The 27,460-nt window shown below is 38.5% G+C and overlaps 1 protein-coding gene across 3 annotated transcripts in view; it reads left to right on the plus strand.

Moving 5' to 3' along the window:
* Nucleotides 1-24,937, plus strand: part of APH1B (aph-1 homolog B, gamma-secretase subunit) — a 34,268-nt gene extending 9,331 nt beyond the window's left edge. For 2 of the 3 annotated variants that reach the window (XM_045067403.1, XM_013059560.2), the window contains 3 exons: nucleotides 862-984; nucleotides 13,645-13,772; nucleotides 21,202-24,937. In XM_045067403.1, coding sequence (XP_044923338.1) covers nucleotides 862-984; nucleotides 13,645-13,772; nucleotides 21,202-21,369 — 419 coding nt within the window. In that variant the 3' untranslated portion in view covers nucleotides 21,370-24,937. The remainder of the gene's footprint in view (nucleotides 1-861; nucleotides 985-13,644; nucleotides 13,773-21,201) is intronic. The other variant, XM_004758752.3, reaches the window with a different exon arrangement.
* The last annotated feature ends 2,523 nt before the right edge of the window (nucleotides 24,938-27,460 follow it).

The raw sequence follows: 27,460 nt of genomic DNA on the forward strand, positions 1-27,460 counted from the left end.
GCAGACTCCCCACGGAACATGGAGGGCAATGTGGGGCTTGATCCAATCCCATGACTCTGAGATCATGACCTGAGCCAAAATCAAGAGTCAGAGACTTAACAGACTGAGCCCCCTAGGCACACCATCTTTGTAGATTTTAAATAGTATTTTATTATTGCCTTGACCTTTTGGTGCACATTATTTGTTTTTCTAGCTTTCCAGGACCGTTATGTAAAGGGAAATAATTACAGGTGACCTGTATGTTCATTAAATAGTTGACCAGGTTTGAAAGTTGGGCTTTTAATATGCATATACTCTAGTTAAGCTTTTAAGTATTGTTACTATTTTCTCCGTTGGGTTGTTACCCTAACTTTGGCTCTGATAGGAGGACTTTCTATATTAATATAGTTAATATCTCTGCAGGATTTTCTTTTAGAATTATGTTTTAAGATTGGTTCTAGATCCCTAAATTGAGTCAACCTAGTTTGACCCAGAAATTACTTTCTACTATAGACAGTCATCCCTCAAGCTTGGTTCCAGTTTCAAGCCCTCATACTTAATTCTACGGACTGTAATTATAAACCAAAGCCAGAACTGCAGCACTGTGTCCTCTCTCACCTATTGTTTCTGTGCCTTTTTAGATCTTTTTCTTTTTTCATTTCTCTGCTATATTCCACTGTTCATTTCCCTTCACTTCCCTATTTACATCCTTTTCTGTTTATCATTTCGCCAAGCACAGTTTTCCCTGCGCCAGCCTTCCACTGTTTCTCCAGCAGCACATATACCGTTTGCCTGTCAAAATAGTGTTCTCTAGTCCTTGGAAACTTGATTTGAAGAGAAATCTTGGCGTGAAAAGGGTCTAACGTGTTTCTTCCTCTTTAGTTTCTGGCTTAGGCTTTGGAATCATGAGTGGAGTATTTGCCTTTGTAAATACCCTTTCTGACTCCTTGGGACCAGGCACAGTGGGCATTCATGGAGACTCTCCCCAGTTCTTCCTAAATTCAGGTATGTGCCAATTAGATGTAAATATTCAATCTTCTGGTCTAAATAATCATCCTTATTTGAGTTCTCTGCCTTAGGAATTCACAATTTAAATTTATAGGATAACTTGTAAAGGGAAAATACTATTAAATAGCAGAAGTAAAGGATGTAGGAAAATAAAAATTTTGGTTAGAGTATTTTAGAATTTTAGGGTAGAATTTAGCATATATAAAATTTATTTTTATTTTGCTATACTAATAATGTTGGATGTGTAGTTGATGTATTATAAGTGAATTTTTATAGGTTTTATGCCTTTTTGTTTTTATTGGTTTGCCTTTATCTTCAGTAAAAGCCTTAGTCTTTAATTTGTCATCTTGGCCCACTTTTGGGATAGGCAGTATAACTGAATTTTGAAATTGAGAAGGGGAAAAATGTTTCTTATTTAATGTAAAGTAATGTTATGCATCTAAAATGTACATTTAAACATATCTGTGTCATTTAACAACTGATCTTCCCTTTTTCTTAAAAACTAGAACATTAAGAGAGAACTTAGAGTCCCTTGTTTCTCATAGTTTTTCCCCCACAGGTAACTATTGCCCTGATTTTGTGTTATCAATTCCTTAGGTTAACCAGGTTTGAAAGCTAGGATTTTAACATATATACATGCTTTGTTTTGAAGGTAAAACATGAAACTTTTACCTTCATATATATATCTGAAAAAATTAATAGTTTTCCTGCTTTTGAACATTTAAGAATAAATCATGCTGTATTCTTTGAAAAAATAAGTTGAGAGGAAAAAATGATAATACATGAAATGACCTTTTATCCAAAAATGTAGGAAAAGGATCAACTCATTTCAAACTGCTTTTCATCCACCAAGCAAAAATTATCATCATGAGGCAGTGATCATGCTTTTGACAGTTGTAATGTACATAATTGACATAAAATTTCTCTTAAATTTCTGAGAGGATTCTTTTAAAAATAGTTTTAAGAAAATTCTGCTGTGTTTTTTGTTATCTCCACAATTTATATTATTAAATTAAGTGACCCCCCCACGCACATATCCTATTAATTATTATTTATTTAACATCTATACTAAAGGAATTTCTGTCCTCAAGGAGCTTACCCTCTAATAGAGAAAATAAGACTAAACACAAGTGAGTAACTATTTTAGTATAGTTTAAGATAATAAGAGAATCAGGTAAAGAAATTGTGCCCAGATTTTAAAAACTGCTGCATTAGTTTATAGTCATCCTGCTGCTATGGTGATCCCTAACCCCGTTGGACTCGTGTTCCTCATTTTAGTCTAGGCCTTGGTATCTCCTGTCTGCATTACTTCCGTCAACCCCCAGCCGGTTAGTCTTTCCTCAACATACTTTCATGTGAATCTGGCATGTACTCAGCCACCAAAATGATCTTCCTTGTACAAAAATGTATAATGACTTTCCAAGGACTATTCTTTGTAAGGACTGAGTCACAGCCCATTACATCTGGCTACAAGTTCATGGGTTGGACTTACTTAGTGGTGCTTCCAATAAAGCAAATTTTCTTCATTTTAAGCATTCCATAATTAGAACATTTCTGACAGTTTTTTGATGAATTATAATAATGAGTGTTAGGTTTTTAGAACAAATGTAATGTTAATAGCTAACATCTGTTAGAGTCCAATATAAATAAATAGAACATAATCAGGAGGGGTATTACTGCTACAGTTTTCTATAATTTCTGAAATTGGTCTATTATACTGCTACATGTACAATTTTCTTTTGGCTCCAGTAGCATTCTCCTAATGGAATTTATTTTTCTGCTAGCTTTTTTCACTAGATGGTGCTAATCCCCTTCATAAGACTAGCTTAAAGTGATTCTTTTGGAGGAAAGTAAAAGAAAGATGTGCTAGCAGTTTGGGGGTTATATTTACAATTTCTATAAATTCAAGGGAAAATGCAATATTCAGAAGAAAATAAAATGTTTTAATGTCTTTAGCTTTTAGGATAGCTGGCTGATCATGCTATGAATATATACTTATAGAGTGAAAGAACATTTGTTTTATTATATGCAAGAGTTTATATAGCATTATTCTTTGGAGCATGAACTTTGAATTATACATTTAAGAAGTTACTTTTCATTGCATTTTAAAATAATAATCCCAAATTTGTATATATTTGTGTTTATTATATATATTATAGCTAATGTTGTTACAACTTATTTAGGCATGAGCTCATTTGTAACTTGTCAGTTAAATCTGCAAGTTTATATGTTTATCATATTTCATTACAAATGCCTAATTAGTTATCAGAATAAATAAGGTCTATGGGGTTACTTATAGTATATTTATGTTAGTATCAGAGAGACACTGTATGATACTTGTGTGTACATAGATTTTCATGTTACAAGTAGGTATAGATTATCAATAATATGTATGTATAAGTTAATTATTTTTTATTTGTAGTTGTGTAGCAGGGTAATATTAACTTTTCCTGGAATCATTACCATTTCTTAGTAATGCTATATAAAGGCAAAAGTATGGAAATTGGAGTCCTAAGTTCAAGTCTTATTCTGGTTCATTAATTTAGTATTTTGGTCAAGTTCGTTTGATTGTTTAATCACTCATTCCACACATTAATATTAAGTATTTGTATTAAACAGAAGTTATACCAAGCTATGACAGTACAGTTTAGTTAATGCCTGTACTTTCCACTCACAGTGGGGAATAAAGTGTGGGTTAAAGACAAACAACTAATTATAATTAAGTGTGCTAAATGCTGTGAGGAGGAAGAGCTGTGAGCACACAGAAGTCAAGCTCTAACTCACACTCAGGTGGTAATGTGCTTCTGTTCTGTAGTGCTTCCTGCGCTTGCAATTAATTGGTTAACTGTGTAGTTACTTAAGTTTTTCCAGCCAGATGCTAAGCCTTTTAAGTGCAAGGACTGTGTGTGTTTTGTTCACCCCAGCACCTTTTAGAGTCCTTTACTGCTAGATGGACTCAAATATTGATTCATAAAATGAAAGCTAGGCACAGCTTATGGAGGAAGTGCTATTTGACTAGAAACTGAAAGGATGAATAATAGCTAGGCCAGCAAAAGAAGGAGGTTGTCAGGGAGGAATGTTCCTGGTGGAGGGAAGAGGTGTCTTTCCTACTGGCCTAGAGTTAAGAAAGACATTGTTCACTGCACTTCTGTCTAACCCTCAATTTCCTCATCTTTCAGGAAGAACAAAAATAATACCTAGCTCAGAATTGTAATGAATTAACTGAAATTAATTTAGAGAGTTTATATTTAAGTGATTTAATAAACTTTAAAATGGCCTAAAGATAAAGAATGTGGTTCTTATCAGGGTAGAGAATTTGGTTCTTGAAATTAAAAAACAGAATTTAGAGGATAATTTCTTTATGTGGAATCTGGGTTTATCACTCTGAATTGCCTCTCATGCTTTTTTTTTTTTTTTTTTTAAGATTTTTTATTTATTTGTCAGAGAGAGAGAGAGAGTACAGGTAGGGGGGGCAGCAGAGGCAGAGGGAGATACAGGCTCCTCACTGAGTAAGGAGCCTCAATCCCAGGCCCCTGGGATCCTGACCTGAGCCAAAGGCAAATACCTTACCAACTGAGCCACCCAGGCATCCCCTCCTTGTCTTATGCTTTAGAAGAAAAATGTCTTTAACTACTACTCAGTAGGGAAGGGAAGCTAGTATTTTATTTTTAAAACTTTCCCAAATCAGGGCACTGGGATGGCTCAGTCAGTTGACTGTCTGACTCTTGATTTCAGCCCAGGTCATGATCTCAGGGTCAGCAGATCAAGCCCCACGTTGTTGGGCTTCGTGCTCAGCAGGGAGTCTCCCGCTCCTTCTGCCCCTCACCTTGCTCATGTCTGTGATGTGCTTGAACACGGGTGTACATCTCTTTCTCTCAAATCTTTAAGAAAAACCAAAACTTTCCCAACTCATTTCATTTATATTTTCTTGGCAGTGCTCCTCTCTAGGTAAGGTTTTAAATTCTTTAGCCATTCACTAGGATAAATCAATACAGGTCAGACCCCATGTGGAGTATCATATTCAGTTCTGAGCATTGTGATTTAACAGGAGTACTGAAGGACTAAAATTGGTACAGAAGAACAGTGTGAGTATGGTGAAACACCTAGAAGCAGTATCTTATGGTGACTGACCAGAGTAAGAGGAATGTTGAACTTGAGGGAAAATAAAAGTAAGAGGAATATAGGAGATTCCATTTTTCCCAATTTGTCATTCCCTTTTATAGAATTATACATCCACACCCTTGTATGGCCTCATGGTGGCCAGGATGTACTTCCCTGCCCCTGAGATTGAACTCAGTTATGTGGCTTGAACTCAGTTAATTAGGGAACATAAGGAAATCAGAAGCTCAATTACTACTTGGATGGTTGTGCCTGCGTTTTTGGACTTATGAGAACATGTCCTACATCGTTAATGCCCACTTGACCTTGACCCCAGAGTGAATATATATAGAGCAGACCTGTGTGCAGCAGCAGTGAGGAGTAAAACCCAGCTGTACCAGCAGTCTACAGCAGTGCAGCCCGGTTGAGCCCAGCCATATTCAGCCAAAGCGCAGTTAACCCTCTGACCAATGAGCATGAGAATAAATTCTTGGTGTTGTAACCCAGTGAGTTACTTTTTTCATTCATTCATTTTTTTGCTGCAATATTTTAAGTATAATCTTTATAGTATGTCAAGTTGGTTACATGTTTAGACTTTTAAATGAAGGCTCTTTGTAAGTTTCTTTGATAACTACATCAACAATTCTAAAGTAGTAGGAAAAAATATAACATCTGTTAATGACACAAAGAAAATTTTTAACAATAGAGCTTAATCTGCAATTCTTACTCTTGTTGGAATGTATTAAAATCTTAATTTCTTATAATAAATTATCATAACTAACTGCCACTGCTTATGACACAGGGATATTCCATATGCTGTACTATGTCATCAGTGTTGTCATAAAATATATTTTTTCATTATGTGTTTTCATTCTATCAGTAACTGAGAATGGAAAATTATGCTTTGGGTTTGTCCTTTCTCTAAATCTTGGCTTATTAGAGACCAGCAGCCTGGGATATGTTCCCATGTGTGCAGAGCGCAGGTAGCTGCCTTCATGCAGTGTGCAAACAGGCAGCTCAGTGGATGGCTTCACAGGGTTTGGCTAAAGGAATGACGCAGGCTGTGGCTCCTTGAGATATGTTCCTGTCCACTCTCCGAAACACTGCTGTCTCTCTCATCACACGGCTGAGTGGCCAGAGCCTGTGCAGCTCAGGCAGTCTGATGGCTTCTGCTTCTCATTTCTTCTTCATGTGTGAGTCTGTCATTTTCTTCATCTACTGCTACCTTTAATTTTTTTGTTTTTTGGGTTTAGTTTTTTTTTTTTTTTTTTCTTCTTAGAGAAACTCCCAGGTATATTTTTCTTAGTAGTGAGGGGCAGGATACTGTGTATGGATGATTTGCACTAGAAAGAAGCAACATTTTTGGAATATCATCTAGCATAGTTTCTTCTTTCATTCAGTCCCATAGGAATATATATTTTATCCATTATATCTAATATTTACAGTTTGAAAGGGAGAGAAAAACTACCTTGTTTTCAACTTTATTGATTAGTCTGGCATTCCTCAACCACCCCAGCTTGATGCTATGAAGCTCCGTGGCTCTTTTGGGAGCATTTGCATCTGTTCAGTGCCTACTTCTCATCAGCAAGGATGCTCTTCACTGCTGATACCACTTGTACCAGTTGACTCCTCTACCTCCCCTCATTTCTTCCAAAGAGAACTAGAATGTTCACATCAGGGCTGCTGCATTGCACAATTCCTGGGGAAATCATTCACATTGTAATGTGTTTCATTGAGGTACTCTGAGGTTTTCCATTGCTATTCCTGGAGGATGTTTTAGCCAAGTTCCTGAGACCAGACTTTTTGTATTGTATACATAAATGTTCAGAAATCTTTATGGTTCTTTTTTAAGGAATCAATCCAACCTTAAAGTTTATTTTAAAGAATAGATTTACTTGGTTTTATCAGCTTTTTCATTATGCGAAAGTTCTTCACCACAAAGTAAGTTGAATATTTTGATTCACAAAGAATTACTTAGATATTAACTTTGAATAGTGAATATTTCAATCTTGAGATTAAAGTCCTGGTTTCAGATGGTAGGCTGTTTTTCCATATCTAGGGGAATTTTTTTCTCCTTATATTCAGTGAAATAATGATTTGAAAGACTGTTGACTTCTCTTCAGAAATTCTGGCAGACAGAAGACAGTGGAACAACATCTTTAAATGATGTACCTCTGAAATCTTCCTCCTTTCAGTTGATGCCCTTCCTGTTGCATAGGCCAAAATCTTTGAAGCGGTTCCTGATTCTCCCCTTTTTCTTATAACTCACATCCAATCCAAGTGCAGATCTTATCTCCAATTTTCATTTAATCTCCATCCAGGTTCTTTTGTGCTTGGTTTTGTTTTATATTGGCATCATGGTTTGAGGTCTTGTTTGGAGCAAACACTTAAAGGAAAGATAAATCTGATGGAGATGAAACTATTCTAGGCCAGAAACAAACATGGAAACATCCTAGTTAATTTCATAAAGCCAACACAGCATTAATACAAAGCAGTAGGAGCCTGAGAGCCCACACTCCCTCACACTGCTAGAAGATGGGTTCCCCATTAGAGATTTATACCCTAGGTATAAATCCAATGCTCCCAATGGCAGCAATAGCCAATAACTATTTTTCTTTTTAAAGATTTGATTTTTTAAGTAAACTCTACACCCAATGTGGGGCTCAAACTCACAACCCCAAGATCAAGAGTCAGATGCTCCACTGAGTGAGCCAGACAGGTACCCCATGCTATAGTGAATGTAACTGTTGGCATGGTTTGTTACACACCATTTTGGTGATAATAGCTGAGTAATACAGAGAGTTTCATTTTTTAATTTTTTATTAACATATAATATATTATTAGCCCCAGGGGTACAGATCTGTGAATCGCCAGGTTTACACACTTCACAGCACTCACCATAGCACATACCCTCCCCAATGTCCATAACCCCACCACCCTTTCCCTCCCCACCTCCCCCCAGCAACCCTCAGTTTGTTTTGTGAGATTAAGAGTCTCTTATGGTTTGTCTCCCTCCTGGTCCCATCTTGTTTCATTTATTCTTTTCCTACTCCAAACCCCCCACGTTACATCTCCCCTTCCTCATATCAGGGAGATCATATGATAGTTGTCTTTCTCTGATTGACTTATTTCACTCAGCATAATACCCTCTAGTTCTATCCACATCATTGCAAATGGCAAGATTTCATTTCTTTTGATGGCTGCATAGTATCCTACATCTTCTTCATCCATTCATCTATTGATGGACATCTAGGTTCTTTCCATAGTTTGGCTATTGTGGACATTGCTGCTATAAACATTCGGGCGCACGTGCTCCTTTGGATCACTACATTTCTATTTTTAGGGTAAATACCTAATAGTGCAATTGCTGTGTCGTAGGGTAGCTCTCAATTTTTTTTTTTTTTTTTTTTAATGTGCCACATCTGGGAAAAAAAGAGTTGACTTGTGTTTCTTCAAAAAGCCTTCCTAGGATCAACAAGCAGCAGTTGGAGCAGGGCTTGTCTTTGGCATTATTGACATTTGGGGTCAGGTAGGAGATGGAGGGGTGTTTTGTGTAGTGTAGGGTATTTGACAGCATCACTGGCCTCTATCTTTTAGATGCCAGAAGTACCCCACCGCCAGTTGTGGCAACAAAAAATGTCTAAAAATATTGACAAATGCTCTCTGGGGGCAAAATTGCCTCACTTATGAATCATTGAGTTAGAAGGCAGATTTGGGTTCAGTTTGAGAAGGAACTTTCCCACAGCAACTGTTGTAATCAAGTAAACTTCTAACTGGATTTGAAGTGGATCCTGTGGGATTTATTTTTTCATTGCTTACGGATTAGATCAGAAACCATCTAATAGGCCTCCCAGTGCTGACTCTCCACACTGATGAACTAATCTGAAGAGAGAATTTCATCATTCCTTAACATATGCTAGGGAGACTTAAAATCATATTTTTGGCCATCTGTTCAGCTCATGAACATACTTTAGAAGCACTTTCACAAATATGAGATGATAAATGCTATTTACACACCAATAATTATTCAGATTGCTTTCAGAATACCTCCTTTATGATCTGACCGGTGTTAGAAGACAGTATTACACCTTTCTTATTGCTATGTAGTATGAGATGGTTTTCAAGGTATCTTTTTTAAATCTTGGAGAATGTTATTTGATTAGTAATATATATACTTCTATATTATAATAACAAGGTCACAAAATTGTCATGCTTTTTAAAGCAAAAATTTTAAGTTAAATCCCTATTATGGGAAGGGCATTGTCAAAAATATTTAGTTCTGTAGCTAGGCCATTGGAGATCCTTTAAGAATCCAGAGTTTCTATAACCAAGAGGTATGGAGGAGCGTCCTTCACTGCACAGAACCTTGACACCCCAGACTCTTCTCAGAAAAAGAAGCCAGAAGCTCATTAGTAATCATATCCTGTCTCTAGGCAGTTGAGGCTAACCATTGGCTTTGCAAAGTCTTCCTCTACCTGTTGCTGCTACCACCTAGCAGCCGCCCTTGGCTCTCTCTGGCATAGTTAGAGATTCTATTAAGTTGTCAGAGGAAGACAGGTGATAGTTTCTGTACTGGTAGGATCTGGTGTTAGAATCAGTAGCTGTCTTAGGCCGTTATCTTTGCAAGGACAGAAAAGTATTAGGAATAAGGAAGAGAGAGACGAGCATGAAAATGACGATGTTTGTCGGTCTCTGTGTTAAAACATTTGGAGTATATTCAAGGAGAAAGAACCAAATCGTAAATGTAGGCTCTTTTTTTTTTTTTTTTTAATTTTAAAGACTTATTTATTGCTTTGAGAGAGAGAGAGCAGGAGTGAGAGGAGCAGAAGGGGAAGGAGATAGAATTCTAACTGCAGACTCCATGCTGAGTGCAGAGGCCAATATAGGGCTGTATCCCAGGACTCTGATTCCAGGAATCTGAATTCGAAATCAAGAGTCAGATACTCAACTGACTGAGCCGCACAGGTGTTCCCAACTAACTATAGCTTCTTAAAGATAACTCTGAAACATTTTGCTTAGAAATAGGTTAAAATAAAACATTCTTTACCAAGAGGATTTGACTTAAAAGATTGTTAGAAGTTCATTATCAAATTGACAGCTACAATTTCACAAACAGATGTACAATACTTGTTAGACTCGTTCAGATTTATTTCTTTTTTTTTTTCTGTTCAGATTTCTTTCTTAACTCCCTTCCACCCTCCTTCCTTCTCTTCCCTTCCTTGCTCCCTTCCCTTCCTCCCTTCCTTCCTCCCCTCCTTTCTTTCTTGTCTTTCTTTCTCCCTTTCTCTCTTTCATTCTTTCTTCTCTTTTAGAGAGAGCACATGGGGTGAGGGAGAGAGAATCTTAAGCAGGCCCCACATGCCCAGAGCCTCTCACAGAGCTCGATCCCCCAACCCTAAGATCATGACCTGAGCTGAAATCAAGTCAAATGTTTAACTGACTGAGCCACCTAGGCAACCCAGATTTGTTCAGATTTCTGATTAATGTTCCAAAACATTAGAAATTAGGGAAGCTCCTTTTATTATTCTGGAATATAAATGAATTGTGATTTTTTATAATGAATTTGGAGGGTTTTTTTTCTACTTTTACAAATATTAGAACAAAGCAAATTTTACAGAGTTAGATTTACTGAAGGACTTTTAGAATTTTATAGTTAGGAACATGAAATGAGAAAGTTTTAGTAATTAAAAGATAGTTTCCTAGAGATACTATTAGCAAATCTTCATTTCTAATTGGAATTAATTCCATTTACTGGAGAAAAGTAACAAAATTGTATGTACCTCTAGCTCCTGTGTGTGGAGGAATAGATCTTCAGGCCTCTGTTTCTGTTGGACCTCTGACCAGTTGCATAGGGAATAAAGAATGAATCCTAACATTCTAAATGGCATGTTGTAGTAGTAAAGTCTTAGGACGATATGGCAGCCAGCCAGAAATTAATGCCAGCAGAATAAATAAGCAGTCAAGTAAGAACTTACAGTGTTTCAACAAATGTCTGGGAGATCCCCTTTGGATACTGTGTTAATAAAACAGTAAACTGAAAGGATGAGGCAGAGTTCCATGAGATTGTGTTTTGTGCACGGTGATTGTGCACGGTGATTGTGCACGGTGATAGCCCCCGTGCCCCAAAGAGTGTTTATCATAGTGGATACCAAATAAGTACTTGTTGTATGCGAGGAGGAAGAAAATAAACATAAAAGTAACACAGGGTCGGAGAAAGAAATAATCTGTAAGAGTGAAGAAGAGTACATTTTCAAACAATGCACACTACCCTCACTACTACTGCTACTCTGCCTCATTTTCCCGCCTGATGGTACAGCTCACTAAAGGCCCTGCCATACTCATCTTTGAATCCAGAGACTGTGGCACATAGTAGTAGTATTTATTGAAAAGCCGATGTTTACAAAACACTGTTCTTCCCTGCAACCGCCCTTTGAGGTATTATTGTCCCTGTTTTAGAAATAAAGGAAACAGAAGGTGAAAGAAGTTACATAGTTTGCCCAAAGCCACACTGTGGAGCCTGCATTCCATCTCGAGATTGTGTAACTCCCAAGCCCTAGTACAAAATCTTCAGGCCAGACTATCCAGGTGCTCAGCAAATGTGTGCCGAGGGTTCTTAAAAAAGTGAAGAGTGGGTGTCAGAAAGAACTCACTAAGGAGATGGCATTAAGCTAGATCTTAAAGTAAGATTTGGATGTTGTGAGATGGCAGGGGGATGATGAGTATTCAGGCAGAAGGACAGTCAGTTAAAAAAATAAGTAAAAGCACAGAGACAGTATAAAATTTCTGGCTTTCTGCCATGTAGGCTGTATTTGAAGATTAGTTAAGAATAATAATTTGGGGGGCGCCTGGATGGCTCAGTGGGTTAAGCCGCTGCCTTCGGCTCAGGTCATGATCTCAGGGTTCTGGGGTCGAGTCCCGCATCCGGCTCTCTGCTCAGCAGGGAGCCTGCTTCCCTCTCTCTCTCTCTGCCTGCCTCTCCATCTACTTGTGATCTCTCTCTGTCAAATAAATAAATAAAATTAAAAAAAAAAGAATAATAATTTGGTTCTAGGTTATAGAGGGCCTTGGATGATAATCTGAGACATTTGGACTTTACTTTGGATACAGTATCAAGTCATCCAAAATGTTTTTTAGCAGGAAAGTGCCTTAGGTCATTTGAATTTTAGTCTACCCTCATCCCAAAGTTATATATTTTTAAAATCCCTCCTCTACTTAAAGTATTTACCACCACTGACTGAAATGATGGCACTCTGTCACTAGATAGAACACATCACTTTCCTCCAATCAGAGTAGTTATATCCTTTTAATATTGTTTTTGGGTGTTTTTGACTTTGTATAAATAATGGGCATCTTCCCTCAATATGGTTTTCCCCCCCTCAGCATTACATTCTTGAGATCATTTGTATTATAGATCATATACCATTGTGTGAATACAACACAAGTCATCCATTCTTGGTAATGATGAAAATTTTTTGTTATTACAAACAGTGCTGATATAAATCTAATTGTGCAAATGTGTTAGTTTTTCCAGAGCAATAGTTCTCAAATTTGACTACTTTGGAATCACTCTGAGGGCTGTTTAAACACTAGTTGTTAAGCTCATTGTTTGATTCAGAAGGTCTGGGGTGGATCCCAAGAATTTGCATTCCTAACAAGTTCTCAGGTACTAGTGATCTTTTGATCTAAGAACCAATTTCTTCAGAGTATAGATGTAGCTGTGGAATTGCTGGAATGAAATAGAGAATACATATTCTCAACTTTACTGGGTAATGCCAGATTGTTTTCCTATCTGCAGTGTGAAAGAGAATTGTCAGACTTGAATTTTTGCCAGATTGGTGGGTGTTAATTGTATCTTAATATGTGACTGAAAACAAAAATTGATATGCCCTTTTTTTCATATTAAAGCTTTCAGAATATGCGGAAATTGCCCATTTTAAATAATGTTTCCAAGGTAGAAAAGAAATGTGCACATGCGCGCACACACACACACACACACACACTCACTCTCTCTCTCTCTCTCTTCCACAGAAAAACCTGGTTGTGCTGATCAGATTCAGTTTGAGTTGCCTAAGAAGAATCTAAGATAATTATTGCAATTTTTAATATTTTTATACTTCCATTAGCATTTTATTTTTAAAGGAAAGAACACAGGAGAAATTTCAGCTTGGTGAGAAGATTTGTTTAAATTGAAGATAATCCATTTAATTCAGGAAAGTGCAGAAGGCTAATTTGGAAAGATTTGACTAGATACTATGCTAGTTTTATTCCCTTCCTTAGCGAAACTTCTTGGAAGTCAGTCCAAGCTGCCTTTGGTTTAATAGGTTCACATTCTCGATTACAGGCTGCTGCAGAGCTGACCCTGTGTTCAGAAGTTTTGCTTTCCAAGTTAGTAGTTGAGCAAATATGTGCCAGTATCCTGGTTCTGGCAGGTGGTGTTTGAACTCTCACAGTGGTGTGGTGTGGTGTACCCCAAGAGCTTGTGTATCATGAGCAGGTGGTCAGTGGGCTTTGGTATCTGTTGTCTGTATGACTGGACATTAATGGATGACTATCTTTCAGCTTTCATGACGCTGGTTATCATATTGCTGCACGTGTTCTGGGGTATCATATTTTTTGATGGCTGTGAGAAGAAAAAGTGGTCTTCCCTTCTTGTAGTTCTGCTGACACATCTGCTGGTGTCTGCCCTGGTGAGTATTGCCACTGTCCTCACATTGTTTTTTGGAACTCAAGTCCCCATATCTAAAATGGTAGGTTCTACACTAAATGAAATACAAACTCAGTGTCAAATGAAGAAACTCCAAAAAGTTGATGACTGAGTGAATGAGTGAAAGGTAGATAAATAAATCATCTCTCTTCCTACAGAAAGAAACCTGTTAATTTGTTGGTTGATTTCATTAAAGATTTCTTTCTTTGTACCTTTCTTTTATGGGTATAGTCAAACCTGAAGTAGTCTTGTATTATGCTTATGTTAGGTAACACATCTTAAACAATTTCCATGATATTATAAACCCTTTTAATATGTAAATTTTAATAGCCTTATATTATTATATAAAAATTATATTACAGTTTGTTTAATTGATTGATCATTTATTTTTCTACCTTTGCTTTTTATAATGCTATCTTGAACATCTTTGTACATGGAAGTTTTTCAATATGATATTTAGCTTCCAAGGAATGAAAATATTAAATGGTATGAGTATTTTTGAAGTCCTTGATGTCCATTGCTAAAATACTCTCCACAAAGTTTGTATCATTTTTGCTCATTCTGATCAATAACAGGAGTGCCCAGTTACCCCCTCCACAGTGAAATTATGCCAGTTTTCTAAATAAAATTTAAAAAGAAAACTTGACTTGATATGCTTTTTAAGAAATATTTAATGCTTTGGGTCTGACTTTTATTGTAATTTGTCATATATTTATATCAGAATTATCCCCAGACCTTGTCCAGACCCTTATGATTTCTCACTTCAAAGTATTGAAAAGGTTCTTTCCGGTGGTGTCCTGCCTCATGTTTCTCTCTTCTCCATCCATTTAGAATTCATATCAGGTTTTCTCATACTGGGCTCCTTGACCTCTGATCCATCTAAAGTGCCATCTTACAGGGGTGCCTGGCTGGCTCAGTCAGCAGAGCATCTGACTCTTGATCTCAGGATCATGAGTTGGAGTCTCATGCTGGGCACAGAGATTACTTAAAAGATTAGATAGATAAATAGATAGATAGAAAGAAAGGAAGAAATGCAATCTCACTGCTTCCCCTACCTAAAACTTTTCAGTGGTACAGGATGTTAAAGTTACCTTTGATATGATGGCAACTATGAGAAGCCAAGTCTTCATTGGAAAAAAGATTAGAAAGAGACCGCATTAAAATATTAATAATGTTTCTCCCCAAGTGGATTCTTTTTTCTTTCTTTCTTTTTTTTTTTTAAGATTTTATTTATTTATTTGACAGAGAGAGACCACAAGCAGGCAGAGAGGCAGGCAGAGAGAGAGAGAGAGGAGGAAGCAGGCTCCCCGCTGAGCAGAGAGCCCGATGCGGGGCTCCATCCCAGGACCCTGAGATCATGACCTGAGCTGAAGGCAGTGGCTTAACTCACTGAGCCACCCAGGCGCCCCGGATTCTTTTTTCTTTACGGTTTTTGGCGTGTTCCAAATTTTCTATGATGTATACTTTTATAATCAGAAAGGAAATTACATGAAAAAGCAGATGTCCTTTTTATAGATCCAATTGGCTATTGATTCATTTAACAAATATTTACTGAGTGCTTTCTGTGTTCCAGGCACTGGTCAAGGTAAACAAAGCAGTTTAGTGAACAAAGCAAAGATCTGTTTTTACAGTTTAGTGGGGAGAGAGAGGCTTTAAGCAGTAGGCATAATAAATTTTATAGTGATAGGTGCTGTGGCCAGTAGCATAGGCCAAAAGGAATCTAGCATGTAGGGAGGCAGGAGATAACAAATTTTTGAATTAGATGGTCAGAGTAGGCTTCATTATGAAGGTGACATTTAAGAAATAAGGGAAGAAGATGGTCATGTAGCTCTCTGGAGAAAGAACATCTTAGACTGCACAGCCAGTAGCAAAGTCCTAAAGATCAAAGAACTTGCTTGGCATATTTTTTGGAAGTGAGGGTGGCCAGAGCAGAGTGAGCCAGGGGAAAGTTAGTAGGAGATACTGTCACAGAGTTGAAGGTGAGAGAGAAGTAGAGGTTGGAAGTGAGAACCACATCTAGGTAATGTGGACTTTGACATTTACTCTCAGTGAAATGGAAGTCAGCGTAGGGTGTTTAAGGAGAGGGACATGATTTTAAAAGGATCACTTTGCTGTGTTAAGAGTAAACTGTAGCAGGGGAAAAGATTACAGTCATCAAGAGGAGGAGGGTGATAATTTGGGTGAAATAGCGATGGATATAATGAGAAATGATCCGATTGAGGACATATGTTTGAAAGTAGAGCCAACAGTATTTCCTGACAGACTGGATAAGGCAAGGCACAGCCTCCAGGGTTTTGGCCTGGGCAGTAAGAAGGATGGAGTTACCATCAGTTGAGATGAGGAAGCTTGTGAGGGGAGTTTATCTGGGCACATTATAAATGTAATAGAGATGCCTATTGGACATCCAAATGGAAATGTTTGTTAGGCAGTTGGATGAAAATGTCTGGAGTTTGGGAGGATAACCCAGGGCAGAAAAAGTGATTACAAGGAGTAGATTCAAGCAGACAAGAAAAGAGGCCCAAGGACTGAGTCCTGGGACACTCCCATCTTGAGACTGGGGAAGGAGGAGCCAGCAAAGGAGACTGAGAAAGAGCCACAAGTGAGGCTGGAGGAAAACCAGGAGCCAGGTGTCCCGGGAGCCAAATGTATTGAGGTAAAAATGATCAGCTGTAGCAGATGCCTGTGGAATAAAACCCAGACTTCTTTGTTTGACCCAAGCCTCTTTTCATCCGCACCGGTGCAAAACTTACCTTTTGCTGCTGCCCACAGATCACATCATGTACTCCATCGAAACTGATCTGTTGTGGCTACCCAACAGCATGTCTTGTGCATGCTCTTTTATCTGCAGTGACTTATCTCCCCTTAACCTAAGTCAGTTTGGAAAAGTGCTAGTTCAGTGTGAAGCCTCCCTGGCAAAGGTGCATATTCCAGACTCAGCACAGTCACTAGACCTTAATACATAGCTATGTTATAACACTTATCCTCAGAGAGTGTTCTTATCTTTAATATAGTTCTTATGTCTCTCCAACTAGAGTTCCATCATCAAGGATGGGACCTTATCTTATCAATCTTTGTTTCTTCAATCCAATAAATGTTGAATGTTGAATAGTTGATACTCTCTCTAATGATTAAAAGAACCCAGGAAAATAAGCCAAAATAAGAAGAACCTAGGAAATTTGAAAGATGATATATCAAAATGTTAACAGTGGTTTCAGAGAATGTCTAAGTAATTGTTTTATTTAAATACACCTACAGAAAAGTATACAGATCAGAAGCATCCATCTTGATGAATGTAACCTATGTAACTTGAACCCAAATGAAAACAAAAACATTATCAGCTCTCACGAACCTCCCGCCATGGTCCTGACTTGTAACGTGCAGCTTGTCTTGCTTTTGGTATTTTATATAAACAGAACCATTTAGTCTGTGCTCTTGTGTCTGACTCCTTTTATCAACATCGTGTTTGTGAGAGATTCATCTGTATGTATAGGTAGCTATTAATTCTTCATTTTTTTGTTTTTAAAGATTTATTTATTTATTTATTTGACAGGCAGAGATCACAAGGAGGCAGAGAGGCAGGCAGAGAGAGAGAGGGAAGCAGGCTCTCTGCTGAGCAGAGAACCCGATGCGGGACTTGATCCCAGGACCCTGATATCATGACCCGAGCCGAAGGCAGCGGCCCAACCCACTGAGCCACCCAGGCGCCCATTAATTGTTCATTTTCTGCAGTATAGTATTCTACTTTGTAACTGTACCTTGCTTTATCCATTCTACAGCAGAAATGATGTCTCCAGCTTCTAACTGTTGTGAATAGTAATGCTTTGAGCATTCTACTATATGTCTCTTACGAATGTATGTACACATTTCTTTTGGATATATGTGATATTTGCCTAGGAGTGGAATTGCTGGTCATGCGGTGTATATATGTCAACTGTTCATACCACCCAGTTTTTCAGAGTAATTGTATCAGTTTCCATCCTCACCATCAATTTGTGAGTGGCAGTTCCTCACCCTCATCACTGACAGTTAGTGTGTCACTCTCTCTATTGTTACACATCCTGCTGGGTGTATTGTAGTATCACATTGTGGTTTTATTTTATTTATTTATTTATTTTAAGATTTTATTTATTTGAGACAGAGAGAGAGAGCACACATGATGGATGGGCAGGGGCAGAGGGAGAAGCAGACTCCCTGCTGAGCAGGGAGCCCAATATTGGACTTGATTCCCAGTCTCTGGGATCATGATCTGAGCCAAAGGCAGTCGCTTAACCAACTGAGCCACCCATGTGCCTGCACATTGTGGTTTTACTTTGCATTTCCCTAATGATTAATGAGATTATGCATGTCTTCATATATTTATTGGCCATTTGGATAATTCTTTTATGAAGTGCCTCTTTAAATCTTTTGCCTATAATCCTATTGGATTGTCTTTTTGATTTCTAGTTCTTTCTGTATTCTCTACAAAAGGTCTTTGTCAGATGTACCTATTATAAATAGCTTCTCCTATAGTGTGGTTTAACTTTATATCCTCTTTATGTTGTCTTTTTTATGAGCAAAAGTTCTTTATTCTGATGTAGTTTAGTCAATTTTGCTTTATCATTTATAGTTTTTGTTTTCTGAATATTAACCTATCTGAATTTCAATTTTAAAATTTATTTTACTCATTTGTATATTTTAATTTTCTACAACAATCACATATTGCTTCTGTAATTGTTTAAAGAAGAAAAAGTTTTAAAGAAACTAAAGAGAAATACAAAAGAACTTAGCACCCTATAAAGTAAGTTAAAATTCAGTGGATTTCCAAAGAATCCAGAAAGTGCTCAATGCCTGCCTCAATGTGCTCAATGTCCACAGTTGCCTCTTGAGAAAAGCACTTTTTCTGCATAAGGTGCCATCTCTGCAAAATCAGCCCATTTTCCTAGTCAGAGCTGATAGGCAAGGTCGGTATCTTAACCAGGAGCATGTGCAGGTAGGGTGAGGGTAAGAACAGTGATGAGCCATGGAAGCACTCCCCTTGAAGGCTTTTATAGGCAGAGGTCTATGGTGACACGTTGACCCAGTTAGTTCCTCTCCTTTGTTAAGTGTAAGTTCTGGGCTAGTTGGGAACCCATCTCCCCACCTTACTCTGGCCCAGGAAAGGAAGTATTTCTCCTTCTCTCTAAGACCAGTCCCTCTACCTGGGCTCTACATCCAGTTATTTCCCACAAGGACCTCACTCTGATTTTGTCCTTGATCCCACATCACCAGTTTTCCTTCTCGTCATTATCATATAGATGTATCTTAAAACTCTCCACTATTGCCTTTCCCCCATCTAGCCATCATTCTCTTTTTTTTCTGTTCCCCATCACAGCTAAATTTCTCAGAGTTACCTCCACTAATTTGTCTCCACTTTTTCACCTCTCATACTTCTAGTCCAGTCCTGGTTCTGCTCAACCACCCTTCTAAAATTGCACTTGTGAAGATCAAAGGAAATCTCCATTTCTTGAAAACACATTGGGGTTTTTGTTTTCATCTCAGCAACCTTTAAAAGAGTTGACCACTCTCTGTGAAACATGTTCCTCTTTTGACTTCGATAACACATGTCCTGCTTTTCCTCTTACCTCACTCTTTGCTCTTCTCAGACCCCTTTGCTGACTCTTTTTCAGTAAGAGTCAAGAGAATAGAATGTTGTCGATACTTTTAATTTGCTTCTGCAATACTAAACAGCACAAAAAATTTATAAATGTTCTCATGGCTTTGTCCTGACTTCTCCTTTCCCCTCTCTCTGTAATAGCTCCCTGGGTAACTGCATTCAGAGTCATAGCTTTAAATACCGTCTGTGGTCTGTGCTTTTAGCACAAGTCTCTTTCTTTCCCAGCACAAGTCTCTCCTCACAGCCCCGTATTCGCATGCCTAATGCTTTCCTGACGTCTGTCCTTTGAAATCTCATAGGCATGTTACTCTTAGCTTAACCTCATTGGACTTGATTCTCACCCATCACTCTGAGTGTCATCTTTCCCCAAGTCTTTGTCATCCCATTAAGTAGCACTACCGTTTACCAAAAGCCACAAACATGGAAGCCACTTTGGCCTCTTTCTTTCCCTCACATTCCTTCCATCAGCAAGTCCTGTCCGTTCATATCACCCACTCTCTCCATCTCTACTACCACCGCCCCTGATCTAAGTCACCATCCTATACTCTCCTCAACCAGTGTAAAATCTTCTTCTTATTTATTATTAATATATAACATATTATTTGTTTCAGGGGTATAGGTCTGTGATTCATCAGTCTTACACAATACCCAACTCTCCCCACTGTCTATCACTCAGCTGCTCTATCCCTTGGACCACCTTCCACTCCATCAGCCCTCAGTTAGTTTCCTGAGATTAAGAGTCTCTTACAGTTTGTCAGTGCACAGCCTTCTTAATGAGTCTCCCTGCTTTCACAATTGCCTCCTTTAATCCATTTTGTGCAGTTTTAAACATCTAAATCAAGTCACTCAGCTCCCCTACCTTGACCCTTTCTGTGACCGCACCCCCCACATTGCACTGGGGATGAAGTCCACACCCCTTACCAACATGCTGCATAACTAGTTCCTGCCTTCCTCTCTTGACCTCATCTTATGTGCTGCCCCTCCATCTCTACACATGACTAATATCACTCTTTCCAGGTTCTCAGCTGCACCAAGCTCTTTGCCCTCCTGTGGTTCCCACCTTCACTCTACACAAGGCTGGTTCTCTCCAACTATATGTCAGTATAAATGCCACTTACTCAGGACTACCCCTGAGCAACCTGAGTAGACCACCTTGTTCTTACTTATCTAGCACCATCATGATTATAATTATTCTGTCTAGCATTCATTATAATGTGTAATTATTTGATTCATTTATTTGCTGCTGCATTCCTTACTTGTTTCTTTTACTAGCATATAAGCTCCATTAGGATCTTCAGTGTTACATAGCATAATACCTCTTGGCACTCCTTCAAAGTTTTTTAAGTGAACTTTTGGAACCCTCTTCAGCTGTGCAGGTGAAAAAGAGATGCTGTTCCCTTGAATACTAAGGATTCATCCTGAAGTTACTTGGACTTGTCTTACTTTCTTGAAAATTAAGAGCTGGGTAACACAGAAATTGTTATAAACTGGGCCCAGGTTGTATAACATATAACTTCTATTGGGTCTTCCATTTAATTCTGACTTCTAGTTACCCTCTAGCCTTGACATTTGAATATAGTGAAGCACACATCTATGGGCTAGTGTCTGTTGACAAGGTTAGTTCTGTGTGTCTTTGTGGTACTCAGTGTGTGACACACATCATATGTTTGGTGAAACACAGCCCAGCTATTGAAAGTATCCTATATTTTCCTTAATCTTCAGTTACTCTACATGCTTAATGAGCATACTGTTATTATACAAGCTGATTTTTTTTTTTCAGACCTTCATAAGTCCTCATTACGGAATAAATCTGGTATCCACATATTTAATCATGGTACTCATGGGCATCTGGGCATTCTTTGTTGCTGGAGGCAGCTGCCGAAGCCTGAAGCTCTGCCTACTCTGCCAAGACAAGGACTTCCTCCTTTTCAACCAGCGCTCCAGATAACCTCTGAGAACCAGCACCTGTCAAACAGTAAGCTGCATCTTTAGAGGAAGCACAACTGTGCCTTTTTCTAAAAATTCCTTTTCCTGGTGGAATTTAGAAAAAACAAAACCATCTAGATAAAATATGACATTCATGCCACAGCCCTCTGAAAGGGATACATTAGTGAGTGTGCATGTCCCGGCAACACATTAGACTGTCACCTGGGGAGGCGTAGTGAATACTGGTACCTGGGCTCCACCTTCCACATTTAATTGGTCTGGACATTCGGTAATTTTTAAGATTTTATTTATTTGAGGAGAGGGAGGAGCAGAGGGAGAGGGACAGGCAGACTCTGTGCTGAGCGTGGAGCCTGATGTGGGGCTCAGTCTCAGGACCCTGAGATCCTGACCTGAGCTGAAACTAAAAGTCTGACGCCAAACCGACTGAGCCACCCAGGTGCCTCTGGGCATTTGGTAATTTTTAAAAGCTTCCCAGATGACTCTGAAATGCAGCCAATTTAAGAACCATCGGTGTCCAAATAGGAACTTCCTGAGAACACCGTAAATGAGTAAAAGTCAGGTGTTCAGCTGTCTCTCAACTCAGCTTGTGCTGAGCAGGTAAATCTTTGAATGTCAAATCCTGCTTGGTATTTGTCTTTTTAAGTCATGAAGTCACAAAAGGCTAAAGGGCTTTCATCCCTATTAACTGTTTTCGTGTTCTTTACTAGCACCCAATTTTATGAGAACATGGCAGGTTGTGCTTCTACATGCAATAGTAAATCGCACTGACTTTCTATGATGATTTAGCTAGAGTAAGCTATTAACAAGCTGCATTTTTTCTGTAGTTTTTACTCTGGATTTTGCTTTTTGAGATATTACATGGTTTTTGAGCATAGATTCAGTTTGCTTAATCAAAAAACAATTATTTTCTGATTCCTGGGTAGGTATTATAAACCAGGAATTTTTGTGCAACTTCTGTAAGTCTTTCCTGGGTTTAAGGCTTTTCACAAGCTCTGTCCCAATGCCGTGTTTACCAGCCAAGTGTGGATAGGAGGGCAGGTTGAGGTGAAGCCTGTTCTATCTCTGAGCAGTTCTGCTGATTGCTGAGTGATGTGCCCTGGGACAGACTTCACTAGAGCGGTGAAAGAATCAGACGCATGAGGAAAACAAGCAAGTAGAGTGATGTTGACACTTTTATTTTGCTCCTGTGATACTAGCCAGCACTCCCTATCCCCTGCCAACAAGTGATATAGTGTAAAATTGGAAATGTCTGAAACTGCCAAATTCGTGCTTTTACAAAATCCATATAATCTTTAGATTTAGCAAATGTCTCTGGGCTTTAGTAGCAGATATAACCTTCCCTTTATAGGAATACCCAACGCGTTTGTTCAGCTTCTAGGCAACCCTTTTGATTTCCTTTATAAAGAGGAAATGCCAATGAATTGTGCCTTTACTAACTAGAAATTGTTCCCCACTGATGGCTCTTAGAGAACGGATGGTGCGAAATGAAAATTCCCTACACGTTTAGGTGATAAGCTCAATGGATCCCACATGTACAGTAGAACAGCCAAAAGAAATAGGAGCAGCAATGAGAGGGCTCACCAGTGCCATGACAGATGGGAAGAACTTCACACTTCAGTGGTGCAGAAGAATAATGAACATGTTTAAAATGGAAAGGTGGCCAGTATTTTCAGCTGGCCGCACATCATTTCAGGGGCCAGAACCTCTCACGTGGACTAGACCTTTATCTGTGAAATCCCTTCCCATGGTTAAATAACTAGAATTTCTTAATCTAGTGATTCAAGAGAAATAGGATTTCCAGCAAGGCTGTAAATAGTCCCTAGCAGTTACAGTTACTCTCCTGAAGTTTACTTCACAACACCAATACCAATGCTTCACAACACCAATACCAATGCTTCCACCAGAGTTTGTGGTTTTCTACCATTATACAAAATTTTCCTTAGACTAGAAGAGTCATAGAAAGAGTCAAGGACAGAGACTGACGAGTGAAATTTACTGTGCAGGGGAACGAGATACCTGTGGAACTTGGCTGTATCCCTTTCGGAACGTGGTGTTCTTTGGTGGACAGAACAAGAAAAATATATAGTTGGTTATCACTATTGACGTACAAATCTCTTAAATGGGTAGTCTAATAAAATATTTGATCTGAAAAGTACTGAAAATATGAGAATATTAATATTACTCATTACTGTGATCTGAGGATGTCCTCTGTACTTAATATTAAGTAAAGAAGCTGGGATACTGTAAAATCCCATTTATAAAAACTTATCAGGCAAGAGGAAGTTTTTCTTTTGGTGAGACTCTTGTCTGAGGAAATTATTTAATAATCTTTGACTCCCTATACATAAAGGAACTTTGTACTGCTGATTTCTGTTAAAATGTGAGCATTGCCATAGTCAGTTTAGGCACTATTTTTACAAATAGCCCTGCTTTGCCTGATGCCAATGGTGCCCAGAGGGAGAATATAGTTTTCTTCTGTTGCTGTGTATAAACTGAGATGCCTTTTTTTTTTTTCCCCCTCTGCATTTTTTATCTATGAGGATCCTTCTGAGCCCTGATAGTATTTGACAGCAGGTGGTGTTGATAGTTTATGCTCTCCTCCACACAGTGCTTTCTCAGTTTGGAAGGAAATGTGGGTCAAGTTAGAGTTGACCTTGGAATGTGAATGTTGCTGCAGTTCTTGACTATTTTGCCATGTGATTAATAGAGATTGATTTTGTTGCTCTCTAATAAATTTGTATTTATTTTTTTAATCATTTAAGTTAGTTGTTGTAACTGGAGAAGTTTAGTTACCTCAATCCTGGCCTGCATGGCTCATAATATAATAGTAGCAGCCTGTTTTAGAGCATCTAATGAAAACGTGGCCGAAAGGAAGAAATGATGGTAACCACAGATTGCATAGAGAATGGCTTTTGTTCTCGTTGTTAAATTTTTTTTTTTTTTTCTTAAAGCACATTTCAGTGTTTGCTGAGATTGGCAAATTCACATAAAAAATATTAGGTGTTCTTGTCCGTAAAGTTGGGTACAGGATAAGTAGTTGTGACAGGAGCTTCCTCCTATGTGTACTCCTCCCACTTTGCATCACCTCAGACTAGCCCGGAGGTAAGGGTTAGCAGTCACTGTGGGCCTGAGGGCTCCAGGGGGCCCGGGTGGTGGTGGCCTGTCTTAGGCAGCAGCCCCCCACCCAGCTCCCTGGGAAGAGCTCTTTGAAAGTGCTAGCTCTCATTAGATAACTTTTTCTTGGGTCCTACAGGGTCCTAACTCCAGGTGGAAAAAGTAGGTATCACAACAAAACAATTTTAAAATGCTTTGCTTAGAGCATTTTGTTTAAGATTGCAGTGTTTACAGTTCTTCTATAATAAAAGGCATTACTTCTATTAAATTCTAGTGTTTAGAGAAATGGCTACTATATGTATCATTTTATATAAGTATACAATATGTATCATTTTATATAAGTTATGCTGTTGTGTCTATATACTTGTAATATCAGGCCTTGCATTCAGTGCACAATGCAATAGACTGTTTTCAGACCTGTGTTTTTCAGTGAACAATAAAAGTGTTGTCTGGCACTACTCGTCTCCCATGTGTCCTCTTCTTTGGAGCAGTGTACTCTTCAGTATCTGTTGTTACACTTTTTGTCTCCTACAAAACTTGACTGCATGTTCTGTTGTTTATGACTGGTCAGCTCTGAGACTTTTTAAAGAGAAATCTTTGTTACCTCAAAATTCATAAGGCCTGTTTCATTTCTGTGTATTCAGAAACAGTGCAGAGAAGTTCTTTGAGGCTCAAACCAAGTAGAAGATTATTCTCAAAGATCCTGGAAACTCACCTTGAAAAATCTGTTCTAAGTAATTGTAAAACAGGGAATTTATAAAATATCATATAATAGTCACTAGAGATGGCAGTTGGTTGACAAGGAGAATAGTTTAGTTTTTACCCACTGATCCTGAGCAACCTATAGAATCCTTTTGTTTTTTCTCCCCTTGGTGTGGAGACAGTGCAGTGAAGGGGTTGAGCTTCTCTTTCACCATCAGACAGGTTGTATAGACAATTATTATGGCCTGAAACTCAAACCATGTGATGCCTGTTCACTCTGGTTTGAAATGAGGCTGCTCTAGATTTATCTTGACTGTGTTATTAGATGAAATATCCTCAGGGACCAAGAGCTTTTTAGTCCTCACTTGTAAGCCAGTGGAAGAGGTGTGCATTTCTTAGGTAACAGGCCAGATTTGTGTACAACTTCTTTGGCTCTTCCCCAGTGAAACTGTGGCTCTAGTTTAATTGGTTTGTTTGGTATTTAGTTGGAGCAAGGACTTCCCCCGTGTCCAGCCTCAACACATGAGAAACCTCCAGTGGAAAGAAGTATATATTTTATCCTCACCTCACTGAAAATGCTGAATAGATGAACCACTCATACACTCAACTGGCTTATGGATTCAGTCTCAGCAAAAGAATTTTTAAGGATTTGACACCTTCTAAGGTGACCATAATAGTTGATGAGCCCTGAGCAGGTCCTGGCTTTAAGACTCAGGAAGAGGGGGTACTTGTTGTGTCAGTGTAATCACTGTAAATCCTTCTCTACCTAGTGGTGAAAGCATTTATTTTTCAGTGTTTGAGCAAAATCAGAGATGGGGTTTGTAGTGTTTGTAGTGTTTAATCAGTGTTAAAAAAAGGATGGAAAAGAATGAGATAGTAGAGGTTTTTATCCTCTGGGAACATATAATCTGACTGCCTGGATTAAAAGATATAAATATTATCTAGTATGTTACCAATTATGAAATAATATAGACTAGCTGGAGTGCGTGATAATTGAAATTTTAGCAGTAGATGAAAGGCCCCTGGGTAATGGATGTAGATCCAGAGGAAAAGGTGATTGAGGACTGAACACTGGGGCTCTCCAACTGAGAGGTTGGAATGGGGAGGTGGAGTTGTCCACTGAATAAGGAAGGAATATCAAGAGAGTGTGGTGGCCTGAGAGGGGAAAGAATGTCAAATGCTGTTGAATAATGAGAACAATGAGGAGTAAGAATTGATCATTACATACGGAGAGGTAGAATTTCAGTGTAGGGGTAAACACCTAAGTGGAGTAGATTATAAGGACATAGACATAGCATATCAAGTACAGAGAACCATTATAAATATAGTAGGGTAATGGGATGATAGCCTGAGGAGGATGAGGGGGAAACAGAGAAGTGTTTTTCTCCCCAGCTCCCAAGTAATACATCATTATAACAGCATGTTTGTATAAAGATGACAATCACTCAGTGGAAAGGGGAAAATTGATGATGCAGGAGATGGGGGGATAGTTGCCAAAGCAAAGTACCTGAAGAAGGAATAGAGTGAAATTTTTAGCATTAAATGTTTATATTAGATACGTCAAAATATTTAAAATCAATAACGTAAGCTTTCTCATTAAGAAACTAGAGAAAACAGGGGCGCCTGGGTGGCTCAGTGGGTTAAAGCCTCTGCTTTCGGCTCAGGTCATGATCCCAGGGTCCTGGGATCGAGCCCCACATCGGGCTCTCTGCTCAGCAAGGAGCCTGCTTCCTCCTCTCTCGCTGTCTGCCTCTCTGCCTACTTGTGATCTCTGTCTGTCAAATAAATAAATCTTTAAAAAAAAAAAGAAATTAGGGAAAACAAACTAAAGCTAGAAATAAGTAAAAGAAAGGAAGCAACGAAGAGAAGAGCAAAAATCAAAAAGCAGAAAAACAATGGAGAATTTCAATAAAACAAAAATCTGGTTCTTTGAGAAAATTAATAAAATTTATAAATCTCTGGCCAGATTGGTAAGGGAAAAAAGTACACATAAATTATGACTAGCATTACAGATTCTACATTTATTAAATAAAAATGGAATATTATAAACAACTTAATGCCAATAAATTTAAAACTTAGATGCAATGGACATACCACTTAAAAAAAAAAAAGCTCACTCAAGAAGAAATTGAAGGGGTGCCTGGGTAGCTCAGTGAATTAAGCCTCTGCCTTCGGCTCAGGTCATGATCTCAAGGTCCTGGGATGCAGCCCACATCGGGCTCTCTGCTCGGCAGGGAGCCTGCTTCCCCCTTGCTCTCTGCCTACTTGTGATCTCT

This window comes from Mustela putorius, unplaced genomic scaffold (genome assembly GCF_011764305.1).
Source record: "Mustela putorius furo isolate JIRA1106 unplaced genomic scaffold, ASM1176430v1.1 tig00003896_pilon_pilon_pilon, whole genome shotgun sequence".
Classification (NCBI taxonomy): domain Eukaryota; kingdom Metazoa; phylum Chordata; class Mammalia; order Carnivora; family Mustelidae; genus Mustela; species Mustela putorius.